This window comes from Mastigoproctus giganteus, unplaced genomic scaffold (genome assembly GCF_048544385.1).
Source record: "Mastigoproctus giganteus isolate SK-2022 unplaced genomic scaffold, ASM4854438v1 scaffold_15, whole genome shotgun sequence".
NCBI lineage: Eukaryota > Metazoa > Arthropoda > Arachnida > Uropygi > Thelyphonidae > Mastigoproctus > Mastigoproctus giganteus.
This window is the reverse complement of record NW_028328292.1, coordinates 1255741-1275980: the sequence shown is the minus strand read 5'-3', so window position 1 is coordinate 1275980 and position 20240 is coordinate 1255741. Positions and strand designations below refer to the sequence as shown.

The window sequence follows — 20240 nt, the reverse complement described above, 5'->3', positions numbered from 1 at the left end:
CAGCTACTTCCAAATGGTATCTGTGGACCACTAGTGTTCTGCAAGAGAATTCTAACCGTTTTCAGGCACGCACGCACACACACACACATGGTTTCCATCTTTACAAATCATGGATGGCAGCCAATTTTGCAAAACTATACACTTTATGAAAGACAATAAAAATATGAAAACAGTATCACAAAAATGAATAAACAGTTTCCATAATAACACTTTATTTTATCAGAAAAATAACTGCAACAGTATCTGCATAGCTTACGTAGTCTCACTTACTAATATTAACCAGCCCTTCAATTTTAAGAGGATTCACTCAAAAGGTTTTGTCCCAAAATATTTTTCCAATAAAAGCTTATTAAGAACAGAAGGCTGACATTTACATACACTAATGTGTACAACGAACAATTGTGCATAGAAATAGAGTGGGCCAGTAAATCAGAATGTCTTATAATGGGGTGGGGAATTTTAACTTCCCAGATTCGTCACTCACACACTAGCAAGGCTTTTGTGGATTTTTTGGATGACTGTTTTCTACAGCAGCATGTTTGAGAGACAACCTAAAAGAGTAATACTCTTGTTCTGGTTATTAGCAGTGATTACTCGTGTATTAAGAATTTGCAGATAAAGGAACCACTAGGTGGTAGTGTTCGTAGTGTATTGATGTGGGATTTACTTAAAGATATAACTACCATCAGGGGTAAAGGGAAGGGTTTATGCTTTCGTAAAGGTCTACAAAGGACTACACTCTGACAGTTTTTAAACTCTATACAGTGGGACCAACTGATGATATGACCAAGAGAAAATTCTAAATGGGAAGCATTCAAGGAATTAATCGTGGAAGCTACTAAGCTTTTCATACCATTTAAGAAATACTGTCCAAGGTTTAGGCCTAAATGGATATCAGAAGAACAAATGAGACTCATGGCAGAGAAGAAAAATGTATGGGATGCATATAAATTATCAGGTGACACAGAAGCCAATGGGAGATATAAGCTAGTCTGTAATCAAGTCACAAAGGAGGTTACGCAAGTGAAGGCAGAGAAATCTTTGGCAAAGGATGCTAAGAAAAACAGCAAGGACTTCTTTACTTATATTAACTCTAGAAGGAAGGGAATGAATCAGATTGGGCCACTTGGTATCGATGGTTTGACTGTTGATGATCCTGCTCAGATAGCTGATAAACTGAATGAGTATTTTGCATCTACATTTACACGAGGAATTCTGTAGGGAAGTGGAGGATAGAAGCTTATTAAACTCTAACAGGAAGCTTAATGATTTTGTAATAACTGAGAGCAAACTGGAGGAGAAATTTTGAAGTTAAACACAAGAAAGGCACCTGGGGTGGATGGGATCTATCCAGTTATATTAAAGGAGGCAGCAAAGGAAGTAAGCAAATCCTTATCCATAATTATGAGAGCATCCTTGGACTCTCAGGAGAAGTCCCCATGGACTGGAGATGTGCAAATGTATCCCCAATTCACAAAGGGGGATCGAAGGGTGACACAAGTAATTACAGACCAGTTAGTTTAACTTCTGTTCCGGGTAAAATAATGGAGTCACTGGTTAAAGATGCATTGCAGGATCATCTAGACAAGACTGCAGCAATAATTCAGACACAGCATGGGTTTGTTAAGGGAAAGTCTTGTCTGACAAATTGGATTGGATACTATGATGTGGTAGTAAATGGTTATCAAAAAATAATTTTGATATCATATACTTGGATTTCAGGAAAGCTTTTAATATTGTTGCACATGGAAGACTAATGTACAAATTGGAGCAGTATGGTATTAAGGGCAATTTGCTATAATAGATAAAAGGGTGGTTGAGTGAGAGACAACTGAGAGTGGTAATCAATGGATGCTGCTCTTCGTGGAGTAATGTTATTAGTGAAGTCCCCCAGAGTTCAATGTTGGGCCCATTGTTGTTTGTTATATTTATTAATGATATTGATGAAGGTATATCAGGCTTAATGTCCAAGTTTGCAGACGATACAAAAGTTGGAAGCGTTGTTAATGACAGTAATGGCAGTGTGCTACTACAACAGGATCTAGAAAAGTTGGATAGATGGGTGGAGGCCATCTGAAGACGGCAACTGAAGTTTAACATTGACAAATGCAAAGTACTGCATATGGGTAGAAGTAATCCCAGAGAAACGTACCAACTCTGTGGTTCTACACTCAGGGTGGTAGAAAATGAAAAAGACATGGGAGTAATTGTGCAGTCAGATATGAAGTTTTCTGAGCAGTGCAGATAGGCTGCCAGAGCAAGTCATGGTGTATTTTCAATGATAAATAGGAATTTTGATAGTAGGCAAAAGGAGCTGATTATTATTCTTTTGTATGAGGCAATGGTCAAGCCTAACCTTGAGTACTGTATACAGGTCTGAAAGTCTCATTTTAGGAAGGATGTAGAGTTGCTTGAGCGAGTACAAAGAAGGGCAACAAGATTGGTGAGGGGAACAAAGGGGTCCTCATACCAAGAAAGGATTAAGTTCTGCAAATTGCAACGTCCAGAGACTAGGCACCTGTGGCATGATCTGACTGAGGTGTATAAGGCCTTGAATGGGTTGAGCTAGTTCAATTCTGATGCAATTCTTCCTCTTGCTCAGTTTATAAACCTGAGGGGGCATAAATTCAAATTGAGGAAAGACAGTTGTAGAATAGATGTGTGGAAATTTGCCTTTAACCAGAGGGTAGTTGATTGCTGGAACAAACTTCCAACTGTCATTGTGGAAGTTGATAGCTTAAATAAATTCAAGGAGGAACTGGACAAACTTTTAGAGGGAATGGATGTGTGAAATTTTTTTTTTTTTGGCTGATGCTACATAAGCTTGTTTTCTTGCATCACATGCCTCTACTACTACTACTATTTATTTTTATATAGCCTCCGGCCTTTTTCTACAGGTTTATGCCATCTGGACATAAAGGTCTTTTAGAGCCACTGAGCCAGACTTTTCATTCTTAAACAATTTCAACATCATCATCCCTAAACATCTGGCCACAAATGGAAGTCTTCAGTTCAGTGACCAAAACAATGGAAATATGAAGAAGTAAGATCTAGGCTGCAATGCGCAACACAGTCCAGTACAGTTGTTTAAGTTTTGGTAGTAGTAAATAATTGCTTTTCCTGTTTTCAAACTGGTGCATGGCCTTGTCGTGTAGCAGAAGAACATCTTCATGTATTTTGTTAATAAGACTCTCTGTATGAGTTTATTCAGCTTACTGACATTCACCTCATAATTTATGGTTATCCTTTGTTGAACAAAATTATGCTTTTTACAACACAGAAAATAATGACCATCACCTTTCCAAATGAGGAAACTGTCTTTTAAATTTTTGTAGAAGGTTTCTGATGAAGTACTTCATGGATTATCATTTGGTTTCTAGCTCAAAATGATATATCCACATTTCATCATCAGAAACAAGCTACAAAAGGAAGGCTTTCATTTTACCTTATATAATGCCAGCAACTGAGAAGCAACTTCCTTCCACACCTATGAATAATCCAAGCCAAAAATGGTAGTTTATGGTTCACTGGACTAAAACAATTCAAGTCTGAAAAGATGGTAGCAACCTACTGCAACACAGTCTAGTGGAATTTTATAATTGCTTTCCTTGTTTTAAAACTAGTGCATGGTCTTGCACTGTTTTCTCTTTTGGGCCCCAGAATTTTCATAGGTGTGTTCAATTTGTTCTACAATTGACACTGGACAAAACCCACATGCAAAGAAATTTGCATTGGCCCTGGATTATATGATTAATTTTCTGGTTTAAACCATAAATTTAATCAGATAATCCACGTGGTTCATCATCGTATTTAGTGAAAAATGCAATAGCACTCGACTGAAAACTTCCTGCCGTGAAATGCCAATCTCACAAGTAATGTTGGCCACACATTGTTTGGCATTAATGCAAAGGTTAGATATCCACTACAGCAGTGGTTTTCGACCAGGAGGTACCTTAGGTATTGTATCCAAAATGGCAAATTTTCATGTGCTTAGTTTTTAGTAAAATATTTATCAGCTAATTGCAAAATTTTACTGATTTTACAATGTATTTATATCTGATACCCTAGAATTTATCGTATTTTGAGAAAACAATCAAAAGAAAACCGTCTGGCATATCACAGTGCCGAAGTGACATCATGTGATTTCTCCATAAATCACATGTTACTTACTGTATATTTTTGTCTAGTCCTCAGCAGGTTTTGCTATCCTAAGTGTAACTTCTAGTCAATGAAAGGATGTGATGTGCTGTTGTTTACAAAAATTTACTTTGTAACTAATGTACCGCATTTGATGAACAGTAACTGTATTCTCTTCCAGAGGTGGCTGTTTGTAATTAGTGTTCCACTGGAAAACTCTTTTATTGCATCCCCAGCTGAGGGGAGAAACTGGGTGTTTACAGTAATTATTCACTGCCAAATGCTGTTGTTTACAAACATTACTAGGCAATTTAATACTAAACATACCAAAGCAAATATACAGCCAATTTTTAGCTATTTTCTCCTCTCAGAAATACAGATGTACAGTAGATACGAATCCCAAAAACACTTTGTGTTGTGAGTTTGTGCTGGAAAAATGTGGTGGTTTTTCTGCATAACTATTTTTAATTTTTATTTCACACTGTCCAATCATGGATTAATTTTTAGTAAGAGGAACAAAGAGAAAGTTAGATTCTACAAAGAAAGAGAACAGAAAATCCTGAGAAAAGATGCGAAGACGAGTCGAGAATACCTCAATATGACAGACCAAATGGCAGATATAATCAAGACCATTCACCAAGTCTGTCTACGAGCAAATCAGCTCCAGATAAGAACCAAAAAAAACTATGACATTATCAAAATGAATATTTCAAATATGGCTTCTATTATTGTGGTGATGAGCAGAATCAAATCTATCTGTTTAATATGTGAACAAAAAACTCAGCAATAACTGTATGAAACTCTCTCTCTCTCTCTCTCTGCTGATGAGACATTTTGAATGAAATCATCGAGACTTGAACAGCAAGTCCATTGCTTATTTCGAAGAGAAAAAGAAGTATTGCATAAAAAAAAAAAAAAAGACTGTTCGTAAAATCTATATTTGTAAGTCATAAAAAAGGACTATTAGAAGCCTCGCCGAAAGAGAGCTATCGCATTGCTTGTCAAGGAGAGGCCCACACTAATGGTGAAAATTTGTTAATGCCACGTGCTATTGGCCTGTGTGAGACAATATTTGGACCCACTGAATCAGGAAAAATAAAACAGGTGCTACTCTTTAATGACACTGTAAAAAGAAGAATTTTACTTTGCTTAGTCAATCTTCTCAATGAACTCATTCAGACTTAAGGGGTGCTCTTACGAAGAAAGGCTTAAGTTTTGCAAATTACAGTGTCTGGAAACTAGGCACCAGCGAGGTGATCTGATAGAGGTGTATAAAGCCTTGAATGGTTTAAGCATGCTCAATGCTGATGGGATTCTTCCTCTAGCTCAGAAAAATCACCTGAGAGGGCATAAATTCAAATTGAGGAAAGACAGATGTAGGATAGACGTGCGGAAATTTGCCTTTAGCCAGCGGGTGGTTGGTTGGTGGAACAGACTTCCATCCCTTGTGGTGGAGGTTGATAGCCTAAATAAGTTTAAGGCTCAACTGGACAGGTATTTTGAACGAACAGAGGGGTGAAGTGGAAGTGGGTTTTTTTTTTTTTTTTTTTGGCTGATGCTGCATAAGCTTGCTTTCTTGCATCAAATGCCTCTACTAATGCTAAAAAAAAATACTTCAGTTGTCACCTTATTTTACCTTGCAACTTGATGAGAGCACTGGTGTCAATAGCTGTGCTGTTAGTATTTGTTCAATACCTGTATAGTGGTGAACTGTGTGAAGATAGCTATTTGTGATGATTTGAAAACCACTACAACAGGAGCCGATATTTTTGAAAAAATTAAACAGCTTTTTTGTTTAATTTCTATTGAAATTGACTATTGAATTTTTATTGAAATATTTATTTCTATTGAAATTGACAATTCTAATGCAGGGTCCCATTTCAGGTGTTATGAGAATCAAGGCAGCAGCACACCCTTCCTGTTCAAGTAATCACTGTGTACTCCACAGGAAAAATTTAGCTGTGACAAACATTCCTAAAAAACTGAAAGGTATTTTTATGACATTAAGAGAAATTGTCAATGATATGAAATCTAATGGATTAAATATAAGGCATTTCGAGTAGATCTGTAACAAAATGGGCAGCGACTATTACTGCTTTTTTTTTTACGTCGAAGCCCGATGACTGAGTCAAAACAAAGTGCTGATGAGATTCTCTGAATTACACTCTGAAATTGTGATGTTTCTTACTGATCATAAAGCCACAAGAAAAATAACTTGAGATAAACTGCAGAGATTCATCAATTTCATGTCTAGTGAATAAAATTCACAAGGGGCAAGGGGTTGCATACCTTGCCGATATATTTGACAAACTGAAAGCACTGAATCAATGACTTCATGGTAAAAACACAACACTTTTCATGGCTAATGATAAAATCTCTGCATTCAAAGATAAAATTATTTTTTGGAGAAAGAGAGCTGAAGCAGGACAATATGAAACCTTCAATACTTTTACTACATCTTGTTGAAAAAATATCTCTGCAAAGTCAAACTTACAAGAAAGCAATAATTGATCAAGTCACACAGCTGTTGATCTCTTTTGAAGAATATTTTTCTGTCAAATTTTCAGGAAATTACAAGTGGATAGCTAACCCTTTCTTGAAAAACTAAAATCCTCTGTCCTATCCACAAAAGAAGAAAAACTGATTGATATTTCTTGTAACACATCACTCGAAAAAAGATTTTTAGTGTTCCACTGTCTTCGTTCTGGCTAGTTTATTGAACTCTTTTCCTAATATAGCAGAAAAAGGCAGTTCATAAACTTTTATCATCTGTGAAGACTTATTTATGTGAACATGAGTTTGTCAAATATTGTGACACAAAAAATCAAAAAAGAGAAACAGGCTTTATGCTAGAGTAGACATTCAGAGTAGACATTCAATTATCAGCTTTGACACCTAATTTCAGTAAAATCATGGAAAATCTGTCACAACAGGTCTCTCAGATTCACTGAGAAGTCTATTTTTTTATTTAGATTCTTAATAATACTTGCATTTTTTTTTTTTTTTTCTTTTGTAGTTTAAAATTTTGAGTAGCAATTATTTTTTTGGTTCCACTGTAGTACAGTACCCACATGCAAAAAACTTTGCATTCTATACTACCTATTTTAATTTTAGAGGATACCTGAGGTCCTTGCCAGACTTCTGAGGTACCTCAGCCAAAAAGATTGAAAACCATTGCACTACAGGACTGATCATGGGGGTCAGGTTTTCCTTGTTTTGATGCATTTATGATCCATCAAAAAACTAAATTTCTATCAAAAGTGACATCCTCACAGAAATTTGTGATTATTCCATTTTCTGCTTCTATACGAACGTTTCAAAATTTTGCAGTTTAGGGAAAAAATAAAATAAATTTAAAGAAAACAGGAGTTAATAAAATAATTTTTTTTCAAATTTACATCTGGTAATTTGCAACTAGCAAGTTACTGAAGGTCAACAAGATACAGTAAGCAATTAAAATATACTCTACTTTTAACTGCACAAATTGTTAATTTAGAACTTACCTCTTGAGTTGTCTTTAAGACTTTGCTATACAGATAATTCTGAGCACATACTTGCATCATTGTTCCCTTTAGACCTATGATGTCACAGGATTTATCTTGAACAGCAGGGCGACCTAAATCTTCAAATTTTGAAATTTCTCTCTGGTGTTGTTTCTTGTCTGAAAAATTAGTCATATTTAATTGCAGTTTTGTATTTTTAGTTTTAACAGGGAATCTATTACAGGAGCTTTTTTGTAGATCTGGATATTCATTTTCATCTGCTAAATCCACAAAACAAGGTTTACTTTCTAATAAATTTGTTTCCTGACCAGTTATTAAATAATGAAATTCTGGTGGCAAAAGATTTATCTTGCCACTTGTAACAACTGATGGTGTCTTTAATCCTTTCTCTTTTTTTTTCCTCCATTTTTTTTTTGGTTGATTTTCACTACTTTTCTGTTCCTTTCCTGTGTCTTTTCCTAAAGTTCTGCCATCATATTTTAACTGCAATTCAAGCTTCATTTCACAAGGACCAATGTCTCTTTTATCAATATGAAATCTGTTGTCATTCTGTGTGGCCTGTGTTGATTTTTCAACATTAAAAACTCTATCACATTTTGAGGTTACAAACTCAACTTGTTTGGGGAACAGATTACCTTTCTCCTTTGTATCTTTCGCATTTGATATGTTTGTTTCCGACTCATTTTTCTTCATCATATATTTACACTGCAATTTCTTTTTGTTATTTTTAAATTTAGGTTTTCCAGTACTAATGATGCACTGTTCATTATCATCAGCTGGGCAAAGATCACCATCATTATAAGTCTGTTTTACATTGTAATTTTTTTTATTTGATTGACTAGTTTTACTTTGTGGGGATGCATAATTTTTTTTGCTATTTATGCAATGTTCTACAGGTGTATTTTCAGGTTTTAGTGTTGATTCAAAAAGGTTGAATTTTCTGCCTTTAACACCTGCCTTCAATTTTTCTGAATAAGAGCTCTGTGAATAATGAAGTTTCTCTGCAGCACATTCTAGGACAGAATGCTGATGGCAGTTTCCTGCCGATGACGGCAAGCCAGGAAATTCATCTAAACTGTTTACAAACAATTCAGACACAGAATCATTATTATCTCTGCATTTCAATATTATTTTTTCTGGGTTCACATTATTATATCTATGTACTGAATACCAAGTTGAATCAACAGGAATCTTCTCAGTGCTCTCATCTAGACTCCTAGGTAGGTCATTTACATTTTTCTCTGTAAAATATATAAAAATAAACAAAACATGTCACTAATTAAAAGAACTGAATAATCAATACAAGATTACAATTTTTTTTTTTAAATTTGGGAATTATTTTTTCAATATTATACACAGAATGAAAAGCACTTATGCTTTAAATAGTGTGTCTTGAAAATATATTCTAAACCTTCTGAGCATACTCAAGAGTCCAAAATAAGATGAAAAAAGAAAAAAGTAAATAAATAATAAAAAAAGTCACAGAAATATGTCATGATTCTGAAAAATTATGAAGCTGTGGCTGTTCAAATTTGAAAAATAGTTATGAAGTTTTGAATGATAAAAAATAATAAAAGAATAAGTAAATAAAATAAGAAAAAAATGTTTAAATAAAAAAAATTAGTAAGAATGAGCAGATGAGTAGCTAATAAAATGTTTATTCATACTAAACACATGTATGCTATTTTTTACTTATTATTTTACTTATTATTTAAAAAAAAGGGTTAATGGTTTAAAAACCATTAACCCTTTTTTTTAAATCCAAATAACCACAGCTTTGTAACCACTCAGAAGTCTACATGTTTACATTTTTTTTCTTTTTTTAATTTTGGACCATCAAATACATTGCAAAATCTTTTCAAACATCTTACATATAAATTTAAACATAGGATGAGTGTAAAATCACGCAACCTGAACTACATAATATTATTATATATAATCTCTTTCATTGGTCAAAATAAGGCAATACATCATACAAATAATACAAAAAAGGCAACATACCCTGGGACACGGCAGTAACAGGGTTTGCAAAGAAGTCTCTTCGATTAATTTACATTAGAACAAACAAACATAGCATGCATTTGTCTAACACGTTAATTTAGTCTTATCCTCAGAAACACAGTATTTGGAATTGTATCATAGGTTATATATTATTAATACAATATTAACATCAAGGACACGGTGACTATAAGGGAACTTCGAGTTTGAGGCTCAAAATATTTTTTGTAAGGATTTTAAATTTTTTAATATTCCTATATTAGACATATGCTTGAAATGTCCAACATAAGATTTCCACACCACATAGTTAAAATTTGTGCTCAAGCAGGATGGCTATTACCATGGAAAATGAAAATGACAATCATAAAATTTTATTACTCAAAATTTTACAATATTCCTTTGATAAGACCACCATTAACATCTACAACAGATTAGACATAATGCGTACAGCTGATCAACAATAAAGCAACTCATGAAAACATTTTGCCTGGGATGTTTATTGCCTCTTTAATTAAAGCTACTTCCAGTACCACAGCCAGTAATCTGCTAGTGTAAAGTTCAGAGAATACAAGACATAAACATAAAGTAGTAAGAAATTACCCCATCAAAAAATGGTCATTTGGTATTTTGTTGACTTGGTGACTAATATGTAGTGGAAAACTGTGTTGCATGAATATAACCTTTCACATTGATTGTCACTCTTCCAGGCTGAATACATTTAATATCCTTGTACCTCATTTTTATCCTTGGACCACACTCAAATGTCCAAAGAGAAAATGAGCATGGAGCCCACATCGAACTTCATTGTCATGTGTCATGCCATATGAAGCTGAGGTTAGATGGGCAGAATATGGGTTTGATTCTAACCAATAGAATTTCTCACCATTCAACAGAGTGAAGTGTATTTAATCTGTCCACAGGATGCTGTGGAGTCATCCTCTTTCAACCTGTCAAGAAATTGTAGAGTGAAGACACATACTGTACTTACCTCTTTGAGGAGCTTAAACCTGGGTGATCTTATCTTAACAACAGTAATAATAATTGACTGCTATGTTCTTTGTGAATGTTAATCATTCTATACCTGCTGGCACTAACTTGAACTTCCCAGCTATGCAAATCTAATATTGGATGTCTCAAGCACATTCCCAATATGGAAATATTCAAAAGTTTCATTTTCAAACAAATACTCTGAGAGAGAGGAGGTCTCAAGCTCTGTAAGTTATTTTATAATAATCCTATACTACATGTCTCCTATATGCTGGTAATGTTCATAAGAGTTTATCATATCACAGTCAAAAGATGTTAACAGGAATCACAACAATCCTGGTAGTAGAAATTCAAACTGTTGTGTGGTATGCTGCTTCCCCATAAGCATATGACTGGTCTTCTTTTCTTTGAAAAAAGCTTAACTGAACTGCAGTACCAACATATCCCAGGGGCTCACATCTGGTGAGTATGGGCTTGGCACACCCAGGGTTCTGACCTGGATATCATCATTCTTCTCTTTCTTGGTGATTCCTTTCTCTCTCTCTCTATCAGGGTAACTCGGGAATTTGTTTTGGCTGGTGCAGCATAAGCCTCAGGCTTCCTTGCACCATATGGCTGATAATAATAATTTTATCACACTGCCATTACCAGTATGGTAATGGCATTGGCTGCTATGATAAACATTCACAACAAATACCATGTTAGAACTGCAGTGGAATATTGAACACAGCACTTTCAACATTAAACCAGCAACTCACATACACTGTGAAATATAAATTTGTGCTACATCAAGTCAGCTATTCTTTTCAGCACCTTATGTGACTGACAAGATATGATATGATACACTGTTATAAACATTACTTGAAAATGAGCAATATTTGACATAATAATATTATATAACATATGGTGAGATGGACATTGTGGTATTTCTTAAAAAATTTGCATTAAAAAGAAGAACCACTGGTAAATCATGGGAATTACTTTCAAGTAGAATTTATTGGCCTAAAAAATTAGGTTAAGAAAATCCCATTAGTGTCCCTTCACATATATCTTTACTACAACACGAAACCCACTTAACAATTTGGCATTTTTAGACTGCTTGTTGATGCTTGTCATCAGGTCTAACAATAAGAACAGTTCAAAAAACTTAATACCTAAATTGTGAATTTTCTAAGATGTTAATAATGAAATAACTCAATTTTATAGACAATGCCTATCTACTCGAAGCAGAATGTTAACACCATTAAGAGATTGTTGTTGCATCTCACACACCGTGATATAAAAAGGCAATATTAAAGATGAGATAAACTTGCCTCAACTAAGTAAGTGCAACTTGAAAGGTGCCATGAGCTAGAAGACTGAAATTTAACTGCCATGTGGTAGACTGGAAGTCATCTACCACATGGCACTTTCAGAAAAGGGAAACACCCTGTCAAACCAAAATTTATTTTAGTTTTAAAATTAAAAATCAACACCCTCTCAAATCAAAAGCAATCAAACAAAAATTACAAAAAATAACCTTCGAAGAGAACGGTTTTATGACCATAAAAATTTAAAATAAATATACCCTAAAATGTAGAAAAAAATTCTGTTTTTTTTTTTAAGTGAATTGTTATGCAACATATAAATGCCTCACATACCTGTTTCAAATATCGTACAGGATTATAAATATTTATTATATTGACAGGAATATACATTTCAATCAATATAATTAAGATATTACAAAAAAAGAATATAAACATATAAATTAGAATACAAAGATTTATACACAATACATAATTTCTATACAATTTTAAAATACAGGAACTCCCCAACTTACGTAAGGGTTGCATTCCATGGAACGCTATGTAAGTTGGAATTTTCCCCATGCTTGTGCAGCACTCGCAACCATGCACGTTCAATTGATTGAATCAAAAAAGAAATGTTCAACGAACATGTAACTAGAATTATTTATTGTATTTATTCAATTTTTTATCTCATGCGCAGGAAAAATTACAAAAGCGTGCAATTTAAAAAAATTTCAAAATTATAAAATTACAAAAAAAGAGGAGACAGGCATAACGTCAGTAAGTTTTACCTCTCGAGCATCATTGCCAGAATTGACTTCTTCAGCTGATAAGTACACCACTGCGAAGGTTGAGGGCTGTGGAGATTTAGAAGGGGTCGGCCGCTCAATCTTAAGAAAGAACATATTAATGGATGACTGGACAGTGGCTTTTGTCTTTTCAACATAGATTTCTTTGTAGCAACCAAGGATATCATTCACCCCTCTTAACTTTTAAGAATCGTTCGCTGTCAGGATCCATCTTCTCAAACCCTGGCTTGGCATTACCGATGCAATTTCACGAAATACCATTCCCATCTCTCTGGGGGATGAAGCGTCTGGGCTCCTCATTTGGTTCATCTTGAGCTTCGTCAGCATTTTCTTCTTTTACTATCGCTGCCTGCAAATCAACAAGTTCTTGATTACATAATTTCTTCTCTTCTTTCTCTATTAACTGCTCCACGTCTTTGGCATCAACCTCCAACTGAAGTAGCTCTGCAACCTTTACAATCTTATCTAACCCTGATCCATACGTTGGATGAGTGAAGTCATGTTTGGCGGTAGAAATATGACTCTCATGTTCGAATTGAAATCATCTAGATGGGTAGGATGTCCGGGAGCATTATCTAATAGAAGCAAAATCTTGAAAGGAACATCGTTGTCTTTACAATATTTTTCCTACCCGTGCAGCATTTAAACCAATCCTCCAAGAGAGATATTGTTATCCATGCTCTCTGGTTCGATCGGAAATGCACGGGTAGGGTGGCTTTATTGATGATGCCCTTAAATGCACGAGGATTTCGAGAATGGTACACAAGCAGTGGTTTTAATCTGTAATCTCACAGTGCATTAGCCCCAAGCAAGAGTGTGGGCCTATCTTTTGCTGCCTTGAAACCTGGCATTGTATTTTCCTCTTTGGCAATGTATGTTTGAACTGGCATTTTTTTCCAATACAGAGCAGTCTTGTCAACGTTAAAAATGCTACAGGTAATTACACACTAACCCTAGTTTTAATTAATATTTAAATTTACATTACACATCATTGCATCCCCCCCTGGTGTGTGAGATAAAGATGAACGAGTGCGAGTGAAAAAAGAAAAAATAATAATAATAATAATAATTATATATATATATATATGAAACATACCAACGTAAGCAGGGGTTGAGGTGTGGCACCCATACCACACAAAGGAATGCCGCCCCTCTGCGTTACCAGGCAGTACTAGGTGGTAGAGGACTCATCAACTGGTGCAATACAGTGGTGGAACCCATGTTTAGTCTCTAGAGCTAAGTTCCGGTCAACCCTTCCCCATCTCTTCCATCATGCAGTATGATTGATGACTTTTGAGGTTATGATGAACATCATGGCGAGATCCAATCTTCCTTACATTTCGAGGGTACAGCTCTAAAATGGTGTTCGCAGGCCAGCCGCTAGTTAGTACACAGGACCGAACCTATTGGTAACTCTCTAGGAGGCTTCTGGATCAGCTAGTGTATAATCTTGCTACCTCTACTCTGCCAGATAGTGACTGGAGGGAGTCCAAGTAGTGTGTATGCAGGGAGCGCTGTCGAGGCCACGTTATGTCAAGGATCTGGGTATATTCTTACCATGTGTATGCCATATCCAAAAATTACATTACTTCATACAGCATGTCCCCCACACTTTTTCTTACTATTGAACACACCATGAATTGTCAAACTGATAGAGCAAACTTATCCACAAAAAGATCTAAACCTCCCAAACACTACCTAGTTCATTTCACAAATATATGTGGTCTCAATTGTAATCTCAACGATGTCCATTTGCACTTGCAGTCTGCCAAACCCCGTGTACTTTTTCTGACCGAATCTCAGTTATCGGTTGATTCAACTACTGTTCATTTCAGTTGCCCAAATTATTCGCTGTATGATTCCTTTCGCCTCAAAGGTGGTACTTGTGCATATGTCCTTTCCAATATTCCATGTCAGAGACTTGGTAATTTGGAATCTCCTCTTTTCGATCTTCTATGGCTTAAAATCTCTCTACCTCATTGTGTCAAATTCATCTGTTGTCTCTACCGTTCTCCCAACACCACTAACCACTTAGAGCTCTTTGACTTCCTCTCTTTGCAACTTGACTTTCTCAAGTCAAACTTCCCCAAAAATGAGGTAATATTCCTTGGTGATTTTAATGTTCACAACTCTAGCTTGCTTCCATTTTCCAGTCAGACTGACCCATCTGGTCAAGATGCTGAGGCTTTGGCAATTACTAATGACCATGCACAGATTGCTCATTTACCTACAAGAATACCGGATAATCCTAACCATACAGCCAACACGCTTGATCCTTTTCTCACAAACAACCCTACTAAGTACACAGTCGAATTGAGAGGTCTTTTAGGCACCTCAGATCATAACTTGGTGATTGTCTCTTCTCCTATGGAGCCTTTATCTCATGACTATTCCCAACCACGAGTTGTTGGGAACAGCCCCTCAAAGGAATGGAATCTTTATCCAACAATCCATTTTAAAATCTCGTCCTTTATCTAAACCTTGGTTTTCCAATAAATGTACTAAGGCCGTTCAGGAGATGAATGTTGCATATCATAATTGGCTTGTTTCCAATTCTTCAGTTTCATTTTTCAGCCTACACCAAAGCTTGCAGCGATTGTAAAGCAGTTATTAATCAGTCCAAACTAGATTTTGAACAGGCTAAGAGTAGAAAACTTGCTTCTTGCCCTAATGGTAGCCGAGCATTCTGGTCTCTTGCCAAAGCTATTGGCCACAACTTTTGCCCATCACTGCTCCCACCTCTGTCAAAACCAGATGGTTCTGTTGTCACTTCAGTCAAGAATAAAGCTGACCTGCTAGCCTCCCATCTTGCTTCCAACTCATGTATTAATGATCTTGGTAAAACACCTCCCACCATTCCCAGTACACTCCATTCAATGCCTCCTATGGTCTTCTGTCAAAAGGATTTTGACAATTATTGATGATAAGAAAGCACCAGATCCTGATGGTATTTCTCCACTTTTTCCCAAATGCATGCTCCTGTTCTTTTCTGCCTTTTTTCACTTTCTTATTCCAAAGGAGTTTTTCCTTCTTTTTGGAAATTTGCTCATATCCAGTCAGTTCCTAAAAAGGATGACAAATCCCTCCCATCCAATTATCATCCCATTGGAATTACTTCTACTCTTTCTAAAGTAATAGAGAAATCAATTAACCGCCAGCTCTTAAACTACTTAGAAACCTTCCGTCTGATCAACAATCGCCATTATGGATTCCGTCAATGTCGATCCACTGGTGATATTCTGGTTTGTGTTTACCCATTTATGGACAAATTCAATGGAAAAGTTCAGTGAAACACAAGCAATTGCTCTTGACATCTCAAAGGCTTTCGATCATGTTTGGCATAAAGGTCTTCTAAACAAGCTTCCACCTTATGGTATGCCAACTGTTTTTTTGTAATTGGTTATCCAGTTTTCTCTCTGATCTCTCACTGATGGTAGATGGCACTCTGTCTTCTAACTTCTCCACTAATGCTGTTGTCCTCCAAGTTTCAGTTCTTTCCCCCACACTTTCCCTCTTGTATATTAATGATCTTCTTCCATTGACTGGAAATCCTATCCATAGTTTTGCTGATGATAACAGCACATTGCATTTCACTTTCCATTTTGAGAAACCTCGCCTGGCTCAATCAGCTTCAACTTCTCGAATATCCACTACCAATTCCTTAAATGCCGACCTCCAGGTAATTCTCCAGTGGGGCAAAGACAATTTAGTTGATTTCAATCCTTCTAAAACAGTCTTGTCTTATATCGCGCAAAAAGGATTCTCCTGCTTCTATGCTTATCTTTAGTGACATTCCGATTTCTAAGTCAGTGTTATCCCCTGGCTTAGAAGTCAGGAGATTACCCTGATTTCTAATCTTTCTTGGCACAAGCACATTACAAATATTGCTTCCTCTGCATCTAAAAAACCTTAATTTTCACTTTCGCTCCCAGAATTACTTTTCTTCCAAGCAGCTGTTCACTCTGTACAAATCGCAAATCCGCCCTACCATGGAATATTGTTCCCACATCTGGAGCGGTGGCCCGAAAACCTCTCTCAGGCTTTTAGATTCCATTCAGAAGAGGGCAGTTAGGTTAATTAATGACTCATCTCTAACAGAGCCTCTCCACTCGCTATCTCATAGACATACTATTTCTGCTGCATGTCTTTTCTACAGATACTTCCATGGGCACTGTTGTTCTGAATTGGCTTATATAATTCCTGCTCTCTCTTTCAAAACAGACCGAACACATGCCACCACCAGCCAACATCCATTTACTGTCCAACTTCAAACTCACAGAACCAACTTTTCATCTTCCTCGTTTATACATTCAACTGCCGTTTTCTGGAACCACCTTCCTTCATATGTCTTTCCTGAAAATTAGTCTACAGAAGTTCAAGTCTAATGTCAATAAATATCTTCTGTTGTTTTCTCAATCTCCAACTCAAGCATGGTACTAAGTACTAATAGGTTCTAATACCTCTCGTGTTTGGGAGTTTCATAAAAAAAATATATAAAAAAAAAATATTTTTTGAAATAACTGAGGGCAAAGTGGAGCAGAAACACTGATTGAAGATAAACATAAGAAAGTCACCTGGGGTGGATGGTATCTATCCAGATATATTAAAGGAGGCAACAAAAGAAGTAAGCAAACACTTAGCCATAATTATGAGAGCTTCTTTGGACTCAGGAGAGGTACCCATGGACTGGATATGTGCAAAAGTTAGTTTAACTTCTGTTAGGGGGAAATTAATGGAGGCACTGGTCAAAGAAACTAGACAAGACTTTAGTTATAGTTCAGACACTGCACATGTTTGTTAAGGGGAAGTCTTGACAGACCAATTTTATTGGATACTATGATGTGGTCACAAAGGAACTGGATGCAAAGAATAATTTTAATTTCATATACTTGGATCATAGGAAGGCTTTTGATACTGTTGCATATGGAAGACTGCTGTATAAATTGGAGCAGTGTGGCATTGGGGGCAAATTGCTGCTATGGATAAAGGGATGGTTGAGTGGGAGAAGACAGAGAGTGGTAATCAATGGCCACTGTTCTTTGTGGACTTATATTATTATTATTGGAGTCCCTTAGGGTTCAGTTTTTGGTCCATTGTTGGGTCCTTAACCTGCCATTAATGATACTGATGAAGGTATATCAGGCTTAATGTCTAAGTTTGCAGATGATATGAATGTTGGCAGGGTTGTTAATGAAATTAATGACAGTACACTACTGCAACAGGATATAGAAAAGTTGAGTAGATGGGCTGAGAGGTGGCAACTGAAGTTTAACTTTGACAAATGTAAAGTACTGCATATGGGTAGCAGTAACCCCAGAGTAACGTATCAACTGTGTGGTACTACACTGATAGTGGTAGAGAATGAAAAGGACGTGGGGGTAATTGTCCAGTCAAATATGAATTTTTCTGAGCAGTGAAGACGGTCTGCAAGAGTAGCTCATGATGTCTTGTCAATGATATAAAATAATTCTTCTAGCAGGGATAAGGAGGTGATTATTCGCTTGTATAAGTTAATGCTCAGGCCACACCTTGAGTACTGTATAAAGGTCTGGAGACGTAATTTTAGGAAGGATGCTAGAACAAGTACAGAGAAGGGCAATAACATTAGTGAATGGAACAAAGAGTTGCTCTTACGAAGAAAAGCTTAAATTTTGAAAATTACAGTGTCTGGAGACTAGGCATATGCCTGTCCAGTTCCTCCTTAAATTTATTCAACCTATCAACTTCCACAACGACAGATGGAAGTTTGTTCCAGCAATTAACCACCTGCTGGCTAAAGGCAAATTTCCGCACATCTATTCTACATCTGTTTTTTCTTAATTTGAATTTATGCCCCCTTAGGTTCGTAATCTGAACAAGTGGAAGGATCCCATCAGAATTCAACGTGCTCAACCCATTCAAGGCCTTATACACCTCAATCAGATCACTGCGCAGGTGCCTAGTCTCCAGCCATTGCAATTTGCAGAACTTAAGCCTCTCTTGGTAAGAGGGTCCCTTCATTCTCCTCACTAATCTTGTTGCCCTTCTCTGTACACGCTCAAGCAAATCTACATCCTTCCTAAAATGAGACCCCCAGACCTGTACGCAGTACTCAAGGCGTGGCCTGACCATTGCCTTATATAGAGGGACAATCATCTCTTTTTCCCTGCTAGCAAAATTCCTATATATCATTGACAAAACCCCATGACCTGCCCTGGCAGTCTGTCTGCATTGCTCAGAAAACTTCATATCTGACTGCACAATTACTCCCAGGTCTTTTTCATTTTCTACCACCTTAAGTGTAGTACCACACAGTTGGTATGTTTCTCTGGGGTTACTTCTACCCATATGCAGTCCTTTGCATTTGTCAAGGTTAAACTTCAGTTGCCACTTCTTAGCCCATCTGCCCAAATTATCTAGATCCTGTTGCAGTAGCACACTGCCATTGCTGTCATTAACAACCCTGCCAACCTTTGTATCATCTGCAAACTTCGACATTAAGCCTGATATACCTTCATCAATATCATTGATAAATATACAAAACAACAGTGGACCCAACACCAAACCCTGTGGGACTCCACTAATAACATTAGTCCACGAAGAGCAGCACCCATTGTTCACCACCCTCTGTCTTCTCCCACTTAACCATCCTTTTATATCCATTGTAGCAACTTACCCTTAATACCATTCTGCTCCAATTTGTACAATACTCTTCCATGTGCAACAGTGTCAAAAGCTTTCCTGAAATCCAAATATATGATATCAAAATAATTTTTGCATCCAGTTCCTTTGAAACCACATCATAATATCCTATCAAATTTGTCAGACAAGACTTTCCCTTAACAAACCCATGCTGTGTCTGAATTATTGCTGCAGTCTTGTCTAGATGATCCTGCAATGCACCTTTAACCAGTGACTCCATCATTTTACCCGGAACAGAAGTTAAACTAACTAGTCTGTAATTACTTGTGTCACCCTTCGATCCCCCCTTTGTGAATTAGGGATACACTTGCACATCTCCAGTCTGTGGGAAACTTCCCTGAGTCCAAGGATGCTCTCATAATTATGGCTAAGGGTTTGCTTAGTTGCTTTGCTGCCTTCTTTAATATAACTGGACAGATCCCATCCACACCCCCGTTGCTTTTCTTATGTTTAACTTCAACAATTTCTCCTCCACTTTATTCTCAGTTATTACAAAATCATTTAAGTATCCTGCTACAATTTGATAACAATCTGCCATTTTCAAACCTTAATAATTCCTCATGTGTGAATGTAGATGCAAAATACTCATTCAGTTTGTTTTCTATCTGAGCAGGATCATCAACAGTCGAACCATCGATGTTAAGTGGACCAATCAGATTCATCCCCTTCCTTTTAGAGTTCATATAAGTAAAAAAATCCTTGCTGTTTTTCTTGGCATCTTTTGCCAAGGATTTCTCGTAATCTGCCTTCGCCTGCCTAACCTCCTTTGTGACCTGATTACAGACTAGCTTATATCTGCCATAGGCTTCTGAGTCGCTTGATAATTTATATGCATCCCG

The 20240-nt window shown here is 36.5% G+C and overlaps 1 protein-coding gene across 1 annotated transcript in view; it reads right to left on the bottom strand.

Moving 5' to 3' along the window:
* The window catches only part of Sbp2 (SECIS-binding protein 2), a 303049-nt gene that overhangs the window by 180448 nt on the left and 102361 nt on the right, over window positions 1–20240 (bottom strand). The window contains exon 5 of the mRNA XM_090389376.1: window positions 7641–8881. Coding sequence (XP_090245502.1) covers window positions 7641–8881 — 1241 coding nt within the window. The remainder of the gene's footprint in view (window positions 1–7640; window positions 8882–20240) is intronic.